Source organism: Podarcis vaucheri (assembly GCF_965113315.1).
Source record: "Podarcis vaucheri genome assembly, chromosome: 16".
NCBI lineage: Eukaryota > Metazoa > Chordata > Lepidosauria > Squamata > Lacertidae > Podarcis > Podarcis vaucheri.
Genome location: NC_138754.1, coordinates 5414892 through 5437904, shown reverse-complemented (window position 1 = coordinate 5437904; position 23013 = coordinate 5414892). Strand labels below are relative to the sequence as shown.

At 47.9% G+C, this 23013-nt stretch overlaps 2 protein-coding genes and 1 long non-coding RNA gene across 4 annotated transcripts in view; 1 reads left to right on the top strand and 2 right to left on the bottom strand.

Moving 5' to 3' along the window:
* Positions 1-3140: 3140 nt before the first annotated feature.
* On the bottom strand, positions 3141-14490 carry SF3B4 (splicing factor 3b subunit 4). The gene is made up of 6 exons (XM_082202381.1): positions 14332-14490; positions 12035-12163; positions 8749-9291; positions 6153-6344; positions 4292-4462; positions 3141-3661 (listed from the first exon to the last, which is right to left on the bottom strand). Exons 1-6 carry the CDS (start codon positions 14363-14365, stop codon positions 3477-3479), a joined length of 1254 nt encoding a protein of 417 aa, XP_082058507.1. The 5' UTR covers positions 14366-14490; the 3' UTR covers positions 3141-3476.
* A 91-nt stretch (positions 14491-14581) lies between these two features.
* On the top strand, positions 14582-20760 carry LOC309520714. 2 transcript variants are annotated; one of them, XR_014214330.1, is made up of 3 exons: positions 14582-14645; positions 16647-16746; positions 16877-20760. It is a non-coding gene; the product is annotated as an uncharacterized lncRNA (long non-coding RNA). The 2 variants fall into 2 exon arrangements; XR_014214331.1 differs by having other exon boundaries at positions 14582-14684.
* Positions 17860-23013, bottom strand: part of MTMR11 (myotubularin related protein 11) — a 40552-nt gene continuing 35398 nt past the window's right edge. The window contains exon 17 of the mRNA XM_082202160.1: positions 17860-21374. Coding sequence (XP_082058286.1) covers positions 21282-21374 — 93 coding nt within the window. The 3' untranslated portion in view covers positions 17860-21281. The remainder of the gene's footprint in view (positions 21375-23013) is intronic.

Here is a 23013-nt window from a genome sequence, read left to right as displayed (position 1 = left end):
CGTCAAAGTGCAAGTACCAGTAGATAAATGGGTACCACTCCGGCAGGAAGGTAAATGGCGTTTCCGTACGCTGCTCTGGTTCACCAGAAGCGGCTTAGTCATGCTGGCCACATGACCCGGAAGCTGTACGCCGGCTCACTCAGCCAATAAAGCAAGATGAGCGCCGTAATCCCAGAGTTGGCCACGACTGGACCTAATGATCAGGGGTCCCTTTACCTTTATCATCGCAATGAGTTGGTTCACAGGTGACCAATGGGATAGTCGAGGCCCAATCTTCCTGCTTCCAGCTTTAAAAACGTTAAGAGGAGCCAGTTGAATCAGGCCAGTGGCCCATCTAGTCTAGCATCCTCTTCTCACAGAGGCCACCCAAATGTCCGAGGGAAACCCACAGCCTGGGCCCGAGCCCAAGAGCAAATCTCCCCTCCTGTTCTTTCCCACAACCGGCATTGAGAAGCATAGTTGTCTCCAACTGTGGAAGCAAAGCATAGCCTCTGCCATGGACAGTAACCTTTGATAGCCCTCTCCTCCATTAATTTGTCCCGTCCTACGGGGCTATCACTGCCCCTTGGGAGCTAGTTTCATAGTTTAACCACGTGCTACATTAAGGACTTTCTCACCCTTTAAACGTCAGGTAACCTGGTACCCAAAAGAAATTTTGTGCAATTCCCCCAAGCAAGGACTGATGGGAGTTCCAGTCCAAAACAGGTGGAGAACTCCTGGGGTACATGAAAATAATCTGTTTTAAGGCAACAACTTCTGAAATCAAAATGTCGGTGGAAGAGAGACCCTTTGCATTATGTTAAACCCTCTCAGGTTACCCTCTCAGGCTGTCAAGGAAGGTGTCAAGTTCTCCATGCACTGATTCTTCTTCTTTTAATTGAATTGCTGGCTTAATTATCAGTTTCCCTCCCTGTGATCGCACCGAGTGAGTTGTTCCGGAAACTTGTCAATCACGTTCTGCGTTATACACATAATTTCCCCCGAGGCACGTTGCGAAGAAACTTCTGCTCCGCACAGTAACTAGTATAGTGATTCCACCCTACGTTTCTTGCACAAACCTCAAAAGAGGGGAGCGTTACCCTCCAAAACGGACCCTGGGACGGCCGAGAGCAATTTCCTCCCAAGACCTGGCATGTTCTTATCCTTAAGTTGCAACATCTGCGCCAAACGGCTGAAGAACAAAAGTGGCCTATCCTGCAAGTTCCCCATACGAACGGATTGCATTTTAAGCCATAGCTCAGTGGCAGAGAATCTGCCTTGCCCCAGGTTCAATCCCCCAATGGCATCTCTGAGTAGCGCTGGGCAACAACTCTGCCTGAAAGCCCTGGAAAGCGGCTGCCAGTTAGTGCAGACAATCCTGAGGTATATGGACCAATGATCTGACTCAGTGCAAGGCAGCTTCCCACGCCAGCTAGTCTGGGAGCCTTTTTTGGCAGGGTGAATAGTAATTAATAATAATAATAATAATAATAATAATAATAATAATAATAATAATAGTAGTAATAATAATAATAATAATAATTTATACCCCACCCATCTGGCTGTGTTTCCCCAGCCACTCTGGGCGGCCCCCATCAAGTGTTAAAAACAATACAGCATTAAATATTAAAAACTTCCCTAAACAGGGCTGCCTTCAGAAGTCTTTTAAAAATAAGATAGCTGCTTATTTCCTTGACATCTGATGGGAGGGCGTTTCACAGGGCGGGCACCACCACCGAGAAGGCCCTCTGCCTGGTTCCCTGTAACCTCAGTTCTCGCAATGAGAGAACCGCCAGAAGGCCCTCGATGCTGGACCTCAGTGTCTGGGCTGAATGATGGGGGTGGAGATGCTCCTTCGGGTATACTGGGCTGACGCCGTTTAGGGCTTTAAAGGTCAGCACCAACACTTTGAATTGTGCTCAGAAACGTACTGGGAGCCAATGCAGATCTTTCAGGACCAGTGTTATGTGGTCCCGGCGGCCACTCCCAGTCAACAGTCTAGCTGCCGCATTCTGGATTAATTGCAGTTTCCAGGTCACCTTCAAAGGTAGCCCCACGTAGAGCACATTGCAGTAGTCCAAGCGGGAGATAACTAGAGCATGCACCACTCTGGCGAGACAGTACGCGGGCAGGGAGGGTCTCAGCCTGCATACCAGGTGGAGCTGGTAGACAGCCGCCCTGGACACAGAATTAACCTGCACCTCCATGGACAGCTGTGATTCCAAAATGACTCCCAGGCTGCGCACCTGGTCCTTCAGGGGCACAGTTACCCCATTCAGGGCCAGGGAGTCCTCCACACCCACCAGTCTCCTGTCCCCCAAGAATAGTACTTCTGTCTTGTCAGGATTCAACCTCAATCTGTTAGCAGCTATCCATCCTCCAACCGCCTCCAGGCACTCACACAGGACATTCACCACCTTCACTGGTTCTGATTTAAAAGAGAGGTAGGATGAATAAAGGCCCCCCAACAAAAATACTCACACCCCTAAGCTGCAGGTTTTGGAGGTGAAGCAATTTTTCACCGAACACACCCAGAATAAAATCAGCATTAAGGATTAGGGTGCCAAAATGCTGAACCCCACAGCCAACCACCTATGACAGACTGCACATAGCCCCGAAGGCATTTGTAGACAGTGCCTGGCACCCTGTTGTACCTTTGTAGGTGTGGTGGGAATTATAGTATATCTTTCATAAGACAGCCTACATGTGAAGAGATGTTAAAAAAAAAAGGTGTGAAAGGGTATTGGTAAAGAGAATCTGCTTACTCAGACTGTCTTTAAAGTGTGTCATGCAAATTTGCACAGGAAAAAGAGCCGACATCCTGTTCATCTTGCTGAATCAGGCATCCAGATCAGATAATACCCGCTTTTCCTCTGAGAATGTGACTTAATTCCTATACATGTGTAAATGTAAGGTAGCTGAATGCCTCTCTAGAAGCCTGTGTGATGCATAGGCCTCTAGACTCCACTTTTGTGGGTTCCCCAGCAGCTGTTGTTGTTTTTTACCAAGTAAAGCTTAGAGATCACAACTGGTGTGGTTAATTAAGAGAAAATCCACCACAGAAGCCTAAAAATAACCAGCTGGAGCCCTAAGGATGGGTGGGTGCTGGTAGAAGGAGCACTGTTATTTTTTCTTTTTCTAAAAAATAATAATATTAGGAGCATCTTCCCAGACTTTTATTTGCAAATCACATGGCTAAGTTGGGTGTCACAAAGAGGAATTGTAACAACAGTAATAAAAAAAATAACGTTAAAACCCTGTTCTGTCTTCCAGGAGGCAATGGAGCTAAAAAAATATTAGTAACATGAAGGATAAGCAAAGACCCTCAACACTGCCAAGTTGGTGGGCAGCCTCTTTTCACGCAGGGAAAGCAAAAACACGAAACGCTGGAATGTTTGTCCGGAGAGAAAAGAAAGTAAGTGATAAATCTGAGGAATCCGTGGAAGGAAGGAAGGAAGATCCTTTTCTTACGACGGCCTGTGGTCGGGCTGTCTTGCCTAGGGGGGCATGGGCCCCCGCATGGGCCCCCGGGGCGGCACCATGGGTCTCTGGGTGGGCCGAGGGGGGAGAGGGATGCGCTGGTAGCCGTAGGGCGGGGGCCGAGGGGGCCCATTGTATCCGTGGGGTGGCATCAAGGGAGGCGGCCCACGCATCCCGTGTGGGGGCATGGGGCCGGGATGACCTGGTGGAGGAAGAAGAGGAGGTATCTGGATTAGACAACAGCCCGGGAGAAACAAGGGACAGCACAGAACAAGCAAGTGCCCCCGCCAAAAGAAGCAGGAAAGATTTAACCCTCCCCCCCACACACACACACTTGTCTGTACAGTGGTGCCTCGCAAGACGAAAAGAATCCGTTCTGTGATTCTCTTCGTCTAGCGGTTTTATCGTCTTGCGAAGCAAGCCCATTGACGGATTAGCAGATTAGCGCTATTAGCGGCTTTTAGTGGCTTATCTGCTGATCGGATCAGCTGATAAACAGCTTAGCGGCTTAGAAAAAGGGGGGGAGGGAAAAAAACCAGCAGGAACTCGCAAGACATTGTCGTCTTGCAAAGCAAGCCCATAGGAAATTCGTTTTGCGAAGCACCTCCAAAACGGAAAACTCTTTCGTCTAGCGAGTTTTCCGTCTTGCGAGGCATTCGTCTTGCGGGGCACCACTGTATTTGAGATCTGTAATTCCACTTCATGCAAATGAAAGAACAGGGCATAAGGAAGAAACCAGCTGAAAAGATTCACCTCCCAAAGGAGTTTCTGTACTAAACAAAAAGAGAAACTTGGAAGGATCCTAACCGCCCCAAGGCTTGTCGGCACTTACCCATCGGCGATCCAAAGTGAGGGCCCCGGGGCGGCATGCCCATGGGCGGGGGGCCAGGGTGGGGCATGCCTGGGGGAGGGCGAGGGGGTGGCTGGCCTCCTGCCCCCGGCGGTCCTGGGTGATGAGGGCCCATCCCGGGCATCCCGTGATGTACTTGCATCTGTGGCATTCCTGGAAAGGCAGGTGCAGACGTTAGTAGTGAGTATTCGCAGTAGCGTTATTTGTTATCTACCCTCCACCCTAAGATCCCAGGGCAGGTGCAACATCAAAACACAACGTTAAGTTTGAAACTACAGTGGACGCTCGGGATGCAATCGTGATCCGTGCGGGAGGCACGTTCGCAACCCGCAGCGCTGCGTCTGCACACACGCGGGTCGCGATTCAGCGCTTCTGCACGTGCACCAAAACCCAGAAGTAACCCGTTCCGGTACTTCTGGGTTTGGCTCAGTGCACAACCTGAAAACGCGCAACCTGAAGCGTCTGTAACCCAAGGTATGACTGTACAGTGGTGCCTCGCAAGACGAAAAGAATCCGTTCTGTGATTCTCTTCGTCTAGCGGTTTTTTCGCCTTGCGAAGCAAGCCCATTGACGGATTAGCGGATTAGCGCTATTAGCGGCTTATCTGCTGATCGGATTCCGTTTTGCGAAGCACCTCCAAAACAGAAAACTCTTTCGTCTAGCGAGTTTTCCGTCTTGCGAGGCATTCGTCTTGTGGGGCACCACTGTACTTGCAATTGCAAAAATAAGATGGGTTCTGAAAACTCAAGCGCCAGGAACCACGGTCAAGAGGTAAGCCTTCAGCATTTGCTAAAAGCTGTGCAGTGAGGGTGCCAGACACACCTTTGCACATCTTACAAGACCCTTGGCTCCGGGGTGCCTCAGGGACTGCCCGACCCCTCATATCCCTGCTCAATCGCTAAGGTCCCCAGGGAAGTCGCTGTTAGTGGTTCCCCATGACCCAGGTGCTGTGCTGCAGTCAATATCAAGGGCCCAGTTCCAAAAAATAAAAAGGGAATAAAATGAGGAAATAAAAAGCCCCCGCTGGGCACCAGAAGTTCAGCAGGTAAAGGGCCTGTTGGACCTCAGCTGGAAGTGAGTTCCATAGGTCAGACAAGCCCGCTCCCTCCTGACATTCCAGTGCCCAATGAAGATTTTACTCCAGCAAGCAATTTTAACTGAAGTCTGGTTTTATGATTTTAATCGGATTGTATTCTTTATACAGTCGTACAGTGGTACCTCTGGTTACGTACTTAATTAGTTCCGGAGGTCCGTTCTTAACCTGAAACTGTTCTTAACCTGAAGCACCACTTTAGCTAATGGGGCCTCCTGCTGCCGCTGCGCCGCCGGAGCACGATTTCTGTTCTCATCCGGAAGCAAAATTCTTAACCCGAAGTACTATTTCTGGGATAGTGGAGTCTGTAACCTGAAGCTTATGTAACCCTAGGTACCACTGTACCTTGGAAGTCGAATGAAATCCGTTACAGAAGTCCCTTCGACTTCCAAAACGTTCAAAAACCAAACTGTGGCTTCTGATTGGCTGCGGGAAGTTCCTGCAGCCAATCAGAAGCCCCGTCGGACATTCGGCTTCCAAAAATAGTTCACAAACCAGAACAGTCACTTCCGGTTTTGCAACATTCGGGAGCCAAAACGTTCGGGAACTAAGCTGTTCGAAAACGAAGGTACGGTTGTGTTGTACATTGTTAAATTGCTTAGAGACTACAGTAAGCAGTATAAAAATTGTTTAGTTGAATTGAAAATAGTAAGTGCCCTAAGAGGAAGGCAGAGGTCCACTGCAACTGAGGGTGTTGTGGTTATTTTGCAGAGAGAGGGAGGAAGAGTTGCCCCCAAAGGCAAAACGTACCTGGATGCATCCCACCTGGAGGGAAAGGATGCGGGTGGGGAGGGTGTGCCCCTCCAGGAGCACCTCCGGAAGGCGGTCCTGGGGCACCGGCACCAGGCGGCATGGGTGGGGGCGGCATGGCTGGCGGCATCCCGGGGGGCATGGCTCCCGGTGGCGGCACTGGCGGAGGGAACGACCCAGGTGGCGGGATGCCTGTGCAGGGTGGAAAAGAGAACTGTAAAAGATACTGAAGGAAGAGAAACCCTGAAATTCCATACAACAAAGATCCCACTCTGTTAAAAGGAATGTTCATAAGAGCGTAAGAACAGTTGGCTGGATCAGGCCAAAGGCCCATCTAATCGAGCACCCTGTTTTCACAGCATAGGAGCCAACAATAAAATATTTGTGGGGCTGGGCCCCCACAAAGTTGGTGGACATTCGCATTCAGATGGGTGTGTGATTGATTCTGCGGGGCAGGGCTTACCTGGGCCCCCGCAGTATTTTATTCAAGTTCGCACCCCTGTTTCACAGTGACCAAGCAGATGCCCATTTTGGAAACCCAGTAGCAGGACCTGAGCAGAGCATTCTCTCTTCTCCTGTGGTCTCCAGCAACTGGCATTCAAGAAGCTGGAAACCACAGGAGCAGTGGAGACAGAGCAGAGTCCTTGTGCTAGAAGCCATTGCAAGCCTTCTCCTGCTCCATGAATTTGTGCGATCCTCTTTTAAAGCCATTCGTGTTGGTGGTCATCACTGCCTCCTGCAGATATGGGTTCCACAGAAGTCCCTTCTTCCATCTGCCCTGCATCTTCCTTTGAGATCTACCCAGGCGCACAGCTACAACAGCAAACCACCAGAACAACAGAAAACTGGTGCGCCCTTGAGCCTCGGCCCTGCCAGTTAAAGCGAAGCCTACCACCCAACTGATCAACTGAAGCTTGACCTCAAGGGAGAGGGACATCAACTCCCATTACCTTGCATCTAAGCAATGTGACCAATAGTCAGAGGTTATGTGAGTTGGGGTCCAGGTGTCTCCCATGAAGATACCAACAAAAGGCAAGTTCGGTGATATTCTTAATACCCCTGATGAGATGTTCAACTCCCAAGATAATACTGTATCCTTTGGGAGTGTGCTACCTGCAAGCCCCAGTAAAAGCTTGGACTGCCAGGGCGAAACAGGTGCAAAATGCCGGCACCCTGTCATCTACAACTTCATTAACATCTATCTACAACTCCACTAGCATCTCTCGGTATTGTGAATAACACCGAACTTAACCTTTTGTTGGTATCTTCATGAACTTATCTAAAAGACTGAGTTAAGCATTTGAAAAATCTATTGAAACCACACATTATAAGTTCATCTTAGGCTGGGTAGTTCGCAGGTCTCTGTGGCTGTGTTTAATGTTTTGTATTTTTCTGAGAAGGTTGATAAAGGTAAAGGTAAAGGTACCCCTGCCCGAACGGGCCAGTCTTGACAGACTCTGGGGTTTGTGCGCCCATCTCACTCTATAGGCCGGGGGCCAGCGCTGTCCGGAGACACTTCCGGGTCAGGTGGCCAGCGTGACAAAGCTGCATCTGGCGAGCCAGCGCAGCACACGGAACGCCGTTTACCTTCCCGCTGGTAAGCGGTACCTATTTATCTACTTGCACCCGGGGGTGCTTTCGAACTGCTAGGTTGGCAGGCGCTGGGACCGAACAGCGGGAGCGCACCCCGCCGCGGGGATTCGAACCGCCGACCTTTCGATCGGCAAGCCCTAGGCGCTGAGGCTTTTACCCACAGCGCCACCCGCGTCCCACGAGAAGGTTGATAAAGAATGTATAATTATTATTCTGTGTATATCAATCACCAACGTGTTGCGTGAGTCGCACTACTTCTATCAGCAGCACAGGTTGAATTTTTCTAGCCCAAAGGGAAGCTGGCAAGCAGGACTGAATCACAACAGCACTCTTCCCTCTTCCAGTTTCCAGCAACCAGCCACTGATAGCATTACCCTCTGTGACTTTCTTTAATTCGGTAAGTAGAGCCTGGCTGCTGGATCAGGTGAGTAGTCCATTTAGTCCAGCCTCCTGTTCTTACAGGGTCCAAATACCCCTAAGGGCCTAGGAGTCGAGACTGCCTGTGGATCTGGAGGCTCCATAAGGACATCAGAAGAGCCTGGCTGCTAGAGCAGACCTGCATCCCAACCTGGCAGTGGACGACCACAATGGGAAGCCCACAAGCAGGAACTGAGCTGAAGAGCGTTCTTCCCCCAGTGGTTTCCAGCTCTTCTGAATCACTACTTTGCTTTTTAACCTGTATTTTAAATTGTTTCTTTCTTTTTCTTTTTTTTTTCTTATTATGTTTTTACTGAAATTTTATTGATGTTAGCTGCCCTGAGCCCAGCTCTGGCGGGGGAGGACGGGGTATAAATAAAGTTATTTATTATTATTATCATTATCATTATTGTTATTACTACTGCCTGTGGAGGAAGAACATTGCCATCATGGCTACCAGCCAACTCTCAATACTCTCGAAACCCATGAGACAGAGACACAGGGAGAGGGATTGGGGAGAGAGAGACCTAAATTGAAAAACACCAGCCAGTTTAGAATATCGAAAGGAAAAGAGGGGGCTGCATACCTGGCGGGGTGACGCCTGGCCCCAAGGTGGTGACAACCGGGGTGGGCACTGAGGGCGGAGGAGGGGCGTCGGCGAAGAGCTGGTGGGGCCGGTCGGCCTGCGAGAGGGGGTTCTGGGCGGCCAGGAGGCGCTCGGCCGCCGAGCCGTGCCTCTCGCCCTTGGAGTCCTTCTTGAAGGCGTAGGAGACGGTGATGGGGCGGTTGCACAGGTACTGTCCGTTCATGGCCTCGATGGCGGCGTCGGAGGCGTCGAAGCTGGCAAAGTTGATGAAGGCGTACCCCTTGGAGTTTCCCGTGTCCGGGTCGCGCATGATCTTGGGGGTCTGGAGGATGACCCCGAAGGCGCTGAACGTGTCGTAGAGGAGCTTCTCGTCAATCTCTGGGTCCAGGTTGCCGATGAAGATGTTGGCGCCCACGTCCAGGTTCTTGTTGTGGGCCGAGGCCTTGTTCACCCGGATTGGCTTCCCATACAGCTTGATCATGTTCATGATCTTGATGGCGTAGTCGGCATCCTCCTCGCTAAGGAACTCCACAAACCCATAGCCTGGAAGGAGACGGATGAGAAAGACGCTCAAAATAGGGTTGCCATGAAATCAAGTCTAAGCGTCTAGTTACTTACGAACGAATCACATATCGACGCAAATTAAGAATGGATAAATATGAAGAAATCTGGAAGGAATACTTAAGCAATTAGGCGGACAGTGGTGGGAAGTAGGGGGAGGAGAGGTGGGGAAAAATTGTTAAAAAGGTGTAGTTATGGGTATATCAGTACTCAAATCTGAATTGTTAAATTGTGTTATTAGTGCTATTGTGGTTTTTGTTGTATATGTTTTTTGTTGTTGTTGTCTGTATTGAAAAAATGATTAAATATATTTTTTTTTTAAGTCTAAGCGTCTGCTCAGTAATTTTATCGGAACTGAGGGAAGATGGCAGCTGCCAGCAGCGAAAAGACCTTTGGATTGATTTGGCAGAAACAACAATGTGTGAGGAGATGCTGTGAACTGATAGAGGGGAATCATAGACATAAAATCCACACAGAAACACATCGTTGTTTGTTTTAACTCGCTTGTGGGAACAACTCAGAGGCTGCGAAAGAAAGAAGGTTAACAACAGAAAGAATTAGAGGAAACCATCGGAAGTGACTATGAAAAGCAGTAGAAGTATGAGATGATCAGAACTTGAAGCCTGGGAAGTCCTATTAAAATTTATAATTTGGCAGAATATTCAGATTACTTGATATGTATATGTATAATTTGGAATATTTAATGTGATTTGATTGGATTGTTAAAGTGGAAAATTTAATAAAAATGAATTTTTAAAAAAATAATAAAATAGGGTTGCCAAACAGTGAAAATCTGGACAGATTGTAGAGGGGTTTTTTTTTAGCAAAGCTGTTGAGCTTTTGGAGCAAAAATTATATGCCATTTTTGAGCTGGTTTTATGGAAAATTGGGCAAATATGGCACTGCCGGATTTTCGACATTTCCAGACAATCCTGGACATATGGCAACCCTAGCTTAAAAGAACACAACGCAGTGTTTGTGTATGAGGATTGTAGACGTCCAAGTTCAACTCAAGAGCAGACCCAATGAAATTAATGGAACCCAAGCTAGCCACTAGGTTTAATGCATCTGCTGAGAGCAGATGGCAACTCACTGTCCCTTTACAAAGTGGTTCCCAAAGATGTTGGTGGGATTACCTGGGGAAAGGTGACCCGAAGGGGCCAAGGGGATGGCAGGGAGGTGCTAGAGGTATAAATCATTTAAGAAGCTGGTACCACTGGATCAAGTTCATCAGTTTTGTTGAATTATTATTATCATTATTGCTGCTGCTGTTATATTTATACTCAGTCTCTTTTCCTGATGGGAATCTAGTTGGTTCACAGATAAAAAAACCAAGGATTGCTAAAAGCATTGGGGGGGGGGGGAGAGAACCATCTTTTAAAAACAGTTACCGGTAAGCATTGATAGAATTCAAACTATGTACATATACAAAATATGTTTAAAACATACAAATAATTACAATAAAAGCAGCCCAGCACCAGCCCTTTCATTAAAAGCAGTCAATTCCCCAAAGCCTGTTGGAACAGGTTCTTCACCTCCTTGAGAAAAGACAAGGAGGACGGGAGGTCCAAAGTCTGGGAGCAGCCACCACCAAGAAAACCCTTTCCCATGTCCCCAGCTGTCAGGGTGGCAGTATTGAGAGAAGGGTCTCCCCCAAAGATCTCAAAACCCAGGCATGAGGAATTGTGGTCTTTCAGAGACCCAGGACATGCAGGGCTTTATAGGTCATACGCAGCACTTTGAATTGCGTCCAGAAACAGACCAGTGGATCTGTTCTAGCAAGGGAGTCGTATGTTCCTTATAACCAGTCCCAGTTAATTAAACTAAATAGTTTTCATTGGGTTTTCAGTAAGCGTGCAATTAATCGTAAGAGCTCTGAATTTTATTGTGTTATTATCTTCCTCGGTGTGACATGCAAACCGCTATTCTAAATAATGCTTTTAATAAGGTAGGGGGCACCTGGGATAAGTTTACGGAACCAGGGGGTGGTGGTCCCAAAAGATTCGGGAGCCACTGCTTTGCTGGGTGGGGGAGAGGGGTTATTTGCTTGTTTCAGTTTGCACTGTAAGCGACCTGGGATAAATATCATGGAAGGAAGGCATGTGACTGCTTTAAACCACAACCACTTTTACATTATAATTGTTTTTAAATGCACATATTGTTTTTGTATATTTAGAATCGTTTTTGTCCTTTCCTTGTTTCAAGGTTACAAGTGTTTCATTTGTTTTATAATGACTTATTTTGTTGTTGCAGCCCACAGGGGCCTTTTTAAAGGGTGCGTTAAGAAAAGCTAATTAAATAAGCAAACCTACATGCAGAACGTCCCGGGTTCAACTCCCAGTGGCATCTCATGGTAGGGTTGGGAGAGAACCTCTGCCTGAAATACTGGAGAGCTGCTGCCAGTCAGTGTAGACAACACTGAGCTAGATGGGCAAATGGGTCTGACTCGGGAAAAGGTGCACCTTATATGCACAGAAATTACTGACTATTCACACACACACCCCAAGAAGACAATTCTTATGCACATGAGTGAACTGGACTTTGCTGCAAGATAGATGGGACCATCGCTGGCTCATGAGCAAAGCCAAAGGAAGATTTATGGCTCAGGTTGGCCATCCTGGCTGACAACAGACGGGAACTGGAGTCCAACAACGTGGAGGGTGCCATGTTACACCCGCTGACAAATGTGCTCCCTCCAAAACAACATGCTCTTGGCATCACTTACCTTGATGCTGGCCAGTGACTCTGTCTTTGGGCATGTGGGTGTTGACGACCGGACCTGCCTGGAGGAACAGCTCCCATAGGAGAGGTTCGCTGACCTTTTCGTCCAGGCCTCCAACGTACACAGTGGCATCTGGAACGGAAAGAGACACACACATCAGTTGCATGGACAGAGAGAGCAGGCTCTTCAGAGATCTCTCCACCAACTCATCTAAACAAATGCACTACAGGGGGGGTTGGACTAGATGACCCCTGGATCCCTTCCAACTGGCCTATGCAGTTCATGGACATATAAGCTAGACATGTACGCTGATTGTCACGTCAAGTACGCCTGAAGTTAGTTGCAACTTGATAACATTTCAGTAGACACCTATCTGCACTTGCAAAAGCCGAATTATTAGCAATAATTAGCATCCACTACTGCAAATGAAAATAGCAGCTTAAATTTAATAATAAAAACAAAAGTAGCTTTTAAGCGGTAGTAGTAGTAATAATCCCGCTTAAAAGCTACTTTTGTTTTTATTATTAAAAGCGGTAGTAGTAGTAATAATGAAGGCTCTATTATTATTTAAGCGGTAGTAGTAGTAATAATGAAGGCTCAAGCAGTATGTGGACCGAGAACTCCCAGAAGTGCAAGCTGGATTTAGAAGAGGCAGAGGAACCAGAGACCAAATTGCAAACATGCGCTGGATTATGGAGAAAGCTAGAGAGTTCCAGAAAGACATCTACTTCTGCTTCATTGACTATGCAAAAGCCTTTGACTGTGTTGACCACAGCAAACTATGGCAAGTTCTTAAAGAAATGGGAGTGCCTGATCACCTCATCTGTCTCCTGCGAAATCTCTATGTGGGACAAGAAGCTACAGTTAGAACTGGATATGGAACAACTGATAGGTTCCAAATTGGGAAAGGAGTACGGCAAGGCTGTATATTGTCTCCCTGCTTATTTAACTTATATGCAGAATTCATCATGCGAAAGGCTGGGCTGGATGAATCCCAAGCCGGAATTAAGATTGCCGGAAGAAATATCAACAACCTCAGATATGCAGATGACACAACCTTGATGGCAGAAAGTGAAGAGGAATTAAAGAACCTTTTAATGAGGGTGAAAGAGGAGAGCGCAAAATATGGTCTGAAGCTCAACATCAAAAAAACGAAGATCATGGCCACTGGTCCCATCACCTCCTGGCAAATAGAAGGGGAAGAAATGGAGGCAGTGAGAGATTTTACTTTCTTGGGCTCCATGATCAGTGCAGATGGTGACAGCAGCCACGAAATTAAAAGACGCCTGCTCCTTGGGAGAAAGGCGATGGCAAACCTAGACAACATCTTAAAAAGCAGAGACATCACCTTGCCAACAAAGGTCCGTATAGTAAAAGCTCTGGTTTTCCCAGTAGTGATGTATGGAAGTGAGAGCTGGACCATAAAGAAGGCTGATCGCCGAAGAATTGATGCTTTTGAATTATGGTGCTGGAGGAGACTCTTGAGAGTCCCATGGACTTCAAGAAGATCAAACCTCTCCATTCTGAAGGAAATCAGCCCTGAGTGCTCACTGGAGGGACAGATCGTGAAGCTGAGGCTCCAAGACTTTGGCCACCTCATGAGAAGAGAGGACTCCCTGGAAAAGACCCTGATGTTGGGAAAGATGGAGGGCACAAGGAAAAGGGGACGACAGAGAATGAGATGGTTGGATGGTGTTCTTGAAGCTACCAGCATGAGTTTGACCAAACTGCGGGAGGCAGTGGAAGACAGGAGTGTCTGGCGTGCTCTGGTCCAGGGGGTCACGAAGAGGCGGACACGACTAAACAACTAAACAACAACAAGTAGTAATAATAATAATAATAATGGGGCCTTTAATGTCACCCACGCCATGCAAAATGGGGACGCTACCCCAATGTAGACTGGCCTGACAGTAAGTGTGATGATAAATATAGCCTCACGCACAGCTGAAATCTTTATTATTAATTGTAATTAGCCTCTGTTGCTAAAGAACAGCTTTAACTTCACCCACCCACTTCCAAAACGGGGAAGCTCCCCCTATATAGAGACTGTACTGTTAGCAATAATAATTAGCATCTGCTACTACTACTGATTATTATTATTATTATTATTATTACTACTACTACTAGAGCATTAATCCCTCCCTATGCAAAGCCAATGGTCCTGCCACGCCAAGAGGGGAGGGGAGGTTTTTTTTGGGGGGGGGGCTCCAACCCATAATAGTCCCCCACTTCAACAGCCTCCGCCCTGGAGAAGAGGGAGCTGCCGGGACCTGCCCCCCCCCCCCAGCCCCAGCCCTCACCTTGGTTCCTCTCAGAGATGGGCCCAGCCGCCATCTTGGCGCCACTTTCCAACCACCTCGCGACCCCAACGCCTCAAAGCACGACGGCCTCCCAGGAGCCACTGCCGGCGCCGCCCCGCCCACCGGAAGCGGCGCGTACTACCGGCGACCCTGAGGCGCTGTCGGCCATCTTAGGAGCGGGCAGTTAAAGAGGGCGGGGAACCGGACGTGACGTTGTGGAAAAAGCAGCTCGGCCCTCGTCAAGTTTAAACGGTCCGGCCGTGTTAAGGTGAAAGCGGCGCCGCCATTTTGAAAGAGGGCGGGCGGAAGTGGCGGTACGTAAGAAGGTTCTAACGGAAAAAGCACACTATGAGGTAATTCTAATATCGTGTCGTAATAAGATGTATGTTATAACACATATTATATATATTATATATATATATATATATATATATATATATATATATATATATATATATATATACACACACACACACACATATATATATTTGTGTGTGTGAATGTCATTTGTTTTTTCACCTCAGGGTTTTCTCCTCAGAAATTGTTAGTTTTGCGACTGTTACTATATTCCATATACAGTACTGTATTTGGAGTATAGTACGCAGTGTCGTACGTTAATTGTACGCAACAGGAAGCGATAAGGTCGAAATGGCGGTTGGTTGGGGACGTCACTTCCGGTACCATCCCGAGCGTGGCGTGTCCATTCCCTCCCAATACAAAACACACGGCGAGGGAGAGAAAGCGGCGCTCCTTGCGCGCAAGAGAGAAAAAGGCCAAAAACGCGGGCAAATCAGCGTCGGCGTAGCTCCACCTCGTCCCTCCCCTCCCTCCTGATTGGGTCACTTGCTCTCCAGCATTCGAAAAAGACAGGACTCTGTTTCCCCCAGATTTAGCAGGAGGGTGAATTTGGGATACAGTATATGCACATATACCTTTTAATGAGGGTGAAAGAGGAGAGCGCGAAATATGGTTTGAAGCTCAACATCAAAAAAGCTAAGATCATGGCCACTGGTCCCATCACCTCCTGGCAGATAGAAAGGGAAGAAATGGAGGCAGTGAGGGATTTTACTTTCTTGGGCTTCATGATCACTGCAGAGCATGACAGCAGCCACAAAATTAAAAGATGCCTGCTTCTTGGGAGAAAGGCGATGACAAACCTAGACAGCATCTTAAAAAGCAGAGACATCACCTTGCCAACAAAGGTCCGTATAGTTAAAGCTCTGGTTTTCCCAGTAGTGATGTATGGAAGTGAAAGCTGGACCATAAAGAAGGCTGATCGCCGAAGAATTGATGCTTTTGAATTCTGGTGCTGGAGGAGACTCTGGAGAGTCCCATGGACTGCAAGAAGATCAAACCTCTCCATTCTTAAGGAAATCAGCCCTGAGTGCTCACTGGAAGGACAGATCCTGAAGCTGAGGCTCCAAGACTCTGGCCACCTCATGAGAAGAGAAGACTCTCTGGAAAAGACCCTGATGTTGGGAAAGATGGAGGGCCCAAGGAGAAGGGGACGACAGAGAACGAGATGTTTGGACAGTGTTCTTGAAGCTACCAGCATGAGTTTGACCAAACTGCGGGAGGCAGTGGAAGACAGGAGTGCCTGGCGTGCTCTGGTCCAGGGGGTCACGAAGAGTCGGACACGACTAAACAGCTAAACAACAACAATATGCACATATGCAGTGGCTCAACCAATTGGGCTGTTCGCACACCATACATTTAAAGCACGAATTTCCATCCACCCCAAATCTTGGCAAGTTTAGTTTGCCCCTTGCAGAGCTACAATTCCCAGCACCCTTTACAAACTACAGTTCCCAAGATAACTTTGAGGGAGCTATGCATAGCTGTCAATATTTCCCTTTTTTTAAGGGAAATTCCCCTATTCCAAATAGGATTCCTCGCAAGAAAAGGGAAAAGTTGACAGCTATGGAGCTATGGGCTTTAAAATGTTTGCCGTGTTGCAGTCCCATTGAAAAACACAAGATTCTAGTCCTCATGGTGAGTTTTGCCTTTTGTGCAGAAGGCTAGTCTCAAAACGCACTCCCACTTCCATTTTCTTCTTCTTCGCATTTTTACCCCACCTTTTTCTCCAAGGAGCTCATGGTGATGTGCTTTCACAAATGGGACATATTTGGGTCTGAGGCAGAGATGTCCAAACTTTTTTCAAAGAGGGCCAGATTTGATGAAGTGAAGGGCCGTGAGGGCCGACCAAATTTGTTGACCTTTTTTTACGATTGAAGTTGCTGAGCTTTCTTTATGATTTTACCCCAAAGTTATTGAGCTTTTTAGGATTGAAGTTGTTGAGGGGTTGTTTTTTTTAGGATTTTATCCCAAGAAATAAACTGCCACAGGGGCTGGATTGAACCGACCGGCGGGCTGGATTAGGCCCCTGAAACGGACTTTGGACATGCCTGGCCTAAGGTGAGTCACACCTTCCTGTGCGGGGGGGGGGGGGTGTCCTGATTCTAGGGACATACAACAGATGGAAAAATAGGAGTGAGGATCTTCCATATGACATATTTACTAAGAATTCATCCTGGCTTCTTTGCAGGGAGATTAGACGACATTGGCTATTTATAAAGGATTCATTCCGATGTTTTTGCAGGGAGGTTAGATGATGTGTCGAAGCAGATGTCATCCCACAATTTTGCAGTGTATTTCCCATCTCTTTCAATTCCCTCAAAAGTTCGCTCTTTTAGGGAGGCGGGCTTGTTACTGCAGAGCTTACCATCATCCCCTAATTGTGCAACCTGGATTTGAAAATATGTGATTGATTCCCGCCAACAAACAGTGACAGTCTGGAAACACACACACATATTTTATCCGCCGTATCAGAATGATGCTTCCAGTTTATCTTTCTGGGTGGTAGTAGCAATGACAGAACGGAATTACATGAAGCTGAAGACGAATTTAAGAGCAGCCATGAGGCTGTCTCAGGGAGAGCGGTCGGGAGCAGAAGGCTCATCCCATCAGCTTTGCAGAAAGACGAGCTCCACTAGGCACCTGTGAACTGTTTATTTGCCAGTTGGCCTGATTTTCGTTTTTCCTCTTCCCTCCATGGCCTTTTACCCTTGTATGTCGTAGTTATGTTTTGTTTTTAAAAGATTATAAGCCTGTGGGCACCGGGGACTCTTGTTTCAATTGATAGTGCGTAAACCACTCTTGGGAGGCTTTTGGGCTGAAAATCCCAGTGGCAAATGCCGTAAATAAATAAATGAATCGACAAACAAATATATTTTCCCCAGCAGCAGAAAACCAGGTGCTTCTGGGAAGTCCACAAACAGGGCTTGTGAATGCAACAGTCCAGTGTTGTTTTTTCCTCAGCATTTGGGATACGTAAAGGAGGTTCTTTTCTTTCTTTTAATCTCGTGTCTGTTTAAGGAGAGAAGGTTGCAGTGTCACAAGCCCTGACCATATATTATCCCCTTAAAACAGCTGTAGGACAGTTTGTAGCCAAAGGATGGGGAGGGGGACGCTTTTCCTCCAACTTACAAATGTCCCTGGGAGCAAATCTATTTACAATTACCTGCAGAATTGTATTCACAAGGTACTTATTTATTTATTTGAAATTGTTCTTTAGCTTAAAACTGCTTGTTTCCCCATTAGCTCTAAAAGGCTTCTGGACCAAAGCTTACAAAGTGGAAATGGAAACATTTAACAGCAAATATGTAACAGCAGCATTTTAACCCCCTTTGCTTGGGGGCAAAAGGAAAAAAACACAAAAACCATATATCTTAAATGGAAATACTTTCCCACTATGGATTTTCTCCTGTTAGCGAGGGGGAAAAACACATTGAAGGAACACGACAACAAGACAGTGCAAACATAATATACAGAAATGGATGGAGAGATGTATTAAGTTCCTAAGTACCAGCATCGCATTTCGGCGTACCCAGGCAACGGCGTACCGAAGGACTCCGCTTTGATGATTTATAGATACCAGACATATGAAGCAACATTGAATGCTGCCTGACGAACACTGTTAATGAATTTCCAGGGTGGGGGGGGGCTCCTGTTTTTTAACAAGCCTCGGGGAAACCTATTCTTGAGTATGGAGTGGCAGCAGCAGCAACTGTTTTACAGTGGAACGGACTCCCTTGGAAGGTGGCAAACTCTCCTTCCTTGGAGGTTTTTAAGCAGAGGTTGGGTGACCCTCTGTCATGGATGTTTTATCTGTGATTCCTGCATCGCAGAGAATTGGACTAGAATGGGCCTTGGAGTCTCTTCCAACTCTACAATTCTGTGATTTTGGGATAAAGCCCTTTAGAGGACTCTCCAATACATGCACACAGCTGTACCGTGTTCTTTCATTTCTGAACAGTACACACAGCAGAAAATTCCACCATTTCTGCCTAGGGGACAATAATTTGTTGGAGCAGACCAGCTCTTTTTTAATTCATTGTCCTGTTTGCAACCAGGGTGGTCCCTTTATTTAACCACAGGGCAATATCTCAGGCCAGTAAGCAGGCTAGAGGCAGGGGATGGGATTTCTCTCACATACATAACATGCCATTTCTCAATAATTGCTATATTTTTTAAAAAAAAGCTTCTCTGAACATCTGTTTTGGCACCTCTTATCTTCCACACCAAACATTTATTTTTAAAAAAGTGACTGCGGAAATGACCACAGAAAGTGCTAAAGAAGAACTGGGGTGTGTATGTACCCCAGAACTGGCCAGAAAATCTGGTTTACAGATTGCGAAAGCATGATTTCCCAGTTTAATAATAATTATAAAGCTTCCCATCAGTTCTGTCCAGAGCTATGAGGCCATTAGATTTATTGCTCAGCTTGGCAGGAAAGAAAAATCTGCTGTCGGGAGAATCCTTGGAGAAACCTCCTGAACATTTCACTTTCCAAAGTTTGTTCAAACTTATTTGCAATCCCTTGTTGCAGCCTTGTGGGTGCAGATCTAATGAGGTTGGGGCCCGCTCAGCACTGGATCCCAAAGCATCAAAATATTGATTACTCGGCAACAGTTGAAAAGGAAAAGTCACCCCACCATCTCTGATAGAGGAGGAACAACAACATTTCACTTCTGTTCCCCTACAAAGACGAGCAAGATTCTAATACTCCAGGGTTGTTGTTTGGTTTTTCACAAACTGCAAAGGAAAGCTCACGCCTAACACTGCAGTCTAGGGACTGAAGGAGGTGCTGGTCCACTAGCCAATTTCTCGTGGGCAGCCTGACGCTTGCAAATATGCCTGGACGAAGCAGATATTCTGTGCAAGAGTCTTCTGGATGAGGCCAAGGGGACTCACCTAGTTCAGAATCCTGTTCTCACAACCAGATGCCCCCAAGGAACCCACACGCTGGATTTAAGCACAATAGCATTGCCCCCTCCTGTGGTCTCCAGCAACTGGGGTTCAGAGGCATTTCTTCCTCCAACTACAGAGGCAGAGCATAGCCATCCTGGCTACTAAAGGAAAAGGTAAAGGGATCCCTTCCCTGACCATTAGGTCCAGTTGTGGTCGACTCTGGGGTTGCAGCGCTCATCTCGCTTTATTGGCCGAGGAAGCCGGCGTACAGCTTCCGGGTCATGTGGCCAGCATGACTAAGCCACTTCTGGTGAACCACAGCAGCGCACGGAAACACCGTTTACCTTCCCGCTGGAGTGGTACCTATTTATCTACTTGCACTTTGACGTGCTTTCGAACTGCTAGGTTGGCAGGAGCAGGGACTGAGCAACGGGAGCTCATCCTGTCGCGGGGATTCGAACCGCCGACCTTCTGATCGGCAAGTCCTAGGCTCTGTGGTTTAACCCACAGCACCACCTGCATCCCTATTTCCTGGCTAGTAGCCCTCGATCACTCTCTCCTTCTCCATGAACGTGTCTAATCCTCTTTTAAAGCCATCTGGGCTAGGGGCCATCACTGCCTCCTGTGGTGCTCTCAAGCTGTTGTTGATCTCCAAGCCCCCTTGCAGCTGCAGCAGCCAGTGCAACCAGTGGTTAGGCATGACAGCGAGAGCCGAAGCCCTCCAACATCTGGAGGGAACTGTATTGGCTACCCCACATTTTAAGTGTTACGAGAAATGGACATTTTGGGAACATATAGGTCAATACCCCTTAGTGGGTTCTAGGAGTCAGAGAGAGTAAAGCAGATTACACAGAGCTGGTCAGCCCACTCTGGGCTACCAGGCACTTCCAGGTAGGTGTTTATTATGGGATGGTTGCTGCTCAAGCATTCAGGCCTTTTGGGGAGGGCATCGTGACAGCAACATCAGAATGCCAGCAGCCCATGTTATTCCCCGCTGCCCCCCACCCACCAAATTTAATCTGGATCAATGACACGTCACACATTTAAGGCACATGACTTCTCTCAAAGAATCCTGGGAACCGTAGTTGGTGATCTTTAGCGCACCTGACAAACTACATTTCCCAAGATTCTTTGGGGGGAGCCACATAAATGTATGCGGCTTTAATAAGTTTTTTAGTTTTTTTAAAAAAAGACAAAGCAAACACCTGATGGCAGGCACCCAATATCGCAGCGATATTAAGCCCCACGTCCCTTTGCAATCAAAACAGAACATTTGGGGCGAGTATAAATTCAGGACAGACCCGCAGATGGGTCAATAAGATCTGTTTGCTGAGCTGGGCAACTCCAGAACAGACACTTCCGATGAATCGGGGCGCGGTTGTCCAGCCACAGACATCAATCCCGTAGCCTGAGTCCATCAGTTTTCTCCCAAATGGGTAAAGATTTCCAAATGGAGCTCTGTGAAAATTGCAGGGGGTTGGCCTGGATGACCCTTGGAGTCTCTTCCAACTCGACGATTCTGCGAATCTCTGAAATGTGCATATTGCAACTGCTGTCTCTTCTTGGAAAGCGGGATGCACCAGGTCTGCGTTAGATATGCTGAGGGCCTGCCCCGTTCTTGATGGGGTGGCAGGAAGGAGCTCCAGGCAGTCTGCATGGGCTCTGCGTGGAACGCTTCGGCCTTCTCAAGCATCGTGCCGCTAGCTTCCTCTGGCTTGCCAGTAGTTCAGCCTCTCTTGGAGCAGGTCAAGTTCCTCAGTGAGGCCCACAATGCTGGGAGCGAAGAGGCCGACCTGAAGAGAAAGGAAAGACTGCTGTTTCTAGAAAAGCAACGCCTAAACCACATTGTAACAGCAGCAGACAAGACTTCCCAGCTGTGGAATATATTAATAATAATAATAATAATAATAATAATACATTTTATTGATACCCCGCCCTCCCCAGCCAAGACCGGGCTCAGGGCGGCTAACACCAGGTAAAAACAACTGATTAAAATACAACTTTAAAAGAAGATTAAGTACAACATTAAAATGCAGCCTCATTTCAGTAGAAACTCAGATCAAAAACTTTTTGGGGATTAAAACGTCAAATCTTCACCAAAGGCCAACTATCCAAACTGGTCCTACGTGGGCCAGAAAAAAGCCAGGGAAGTCCCCAAATAAGAGTTCCATCACAGAAGGAGAAAGGAAAAAAGAAGAGGGGGAGGGAATCAAATTGGCTCCAAGCCAAAGGCCAGGCGGAACAACTCTGTCTTACAGGCCCTGCGGAAAGAAATCAGATCCTGCAGGGCCCTGGTCTCATGAGACAAAGCATTCCACCAGGCCGGAGCCAGTGCTGCGAAGGCCCTGTCCCTGGTTGAGGCTAATCTGACTTCCCTAGGGCCCGGGACCACTAGGGTGTTGCTATTTATGGACATTAAGGTCCTCCGCAGGGCACATCGGGAGAGGCGGTCCCTCCCTACTGGACAGGGGACTGGACGAGATGACCCTTGCAGGGACATCCCAGGGCCGTCTTAAACCTCTCTGGCGCTGTGCAAAGACCCCCCCCCCACCATTTCCCAGAGTTGCTGACCTTTTTTAGGGAGGACGGCGCTGCCAGCGACGCACCCAGCTTTGCAGGGCTGGAGGAGGCGGGCAGCGGCTGGAGGGCGGCCCCCCCGGCAGGGAAGAGGCGGAGGCTGGACGCAGCAGTTCCCAGCTCAAGCTGGCCACTTCGTGCCGTGGTGGCCACGGCAGGCAGAAGCTCCGTGTGCAGCGCTGCTTCGGCACAACATGGCGGAGGCGGGCGATGGCAGTAAGCTGATGTTGGGAGGCGCCACATCCAGCCTCTGCCTCTTCCCTGGCGCCCTCCAGAACTTGGCGCCCTGCGCCACCCGCCTCTATGGGTGAGACGCCCCCGGTCCCTCCCCACTCTACCGTTCTGTGAAACAGCAATGTTTACATCTGTAACCCCGCCCATTTTTTGCCTACCGCAGACACGTGACCTTTGGGATCACAGAATCATAGAGTTGGAAGAGACCACAAGGGCCATCGAGTCCAACCCCCTGCCAAGCAGGAAAGACCACCAGAGCACTCCTGACATATGGTTGTCAAGCCTCTGCTTAAAGACCTCCAAAGTAGGAGACTCCACCACACTCCTTGGCAGCAAATTCCACTGTCGAACAGCTCTTACTGTCAGGAAGTTCTTCCTAATGTTTAGGTGGAATCTTCTTTCCTGTAGTTTGGATCCATTGCTCCGTGTCCGCTTCTCTGGAGCAGCAGAAAACAACCTTTCGCCCTCCTCTATGTGACATCCTTTTATATATTTGAACATGGCTATCATATCACCCCTTAACCTCCTCTTCTCCAGGCTAAACATGCCCAGCTCCCTTAGCCGTTCCTCATAAGGCATCGTTTCCAGGCCTTTGACCATTTTGGTTGCCCTCCTCTGGAC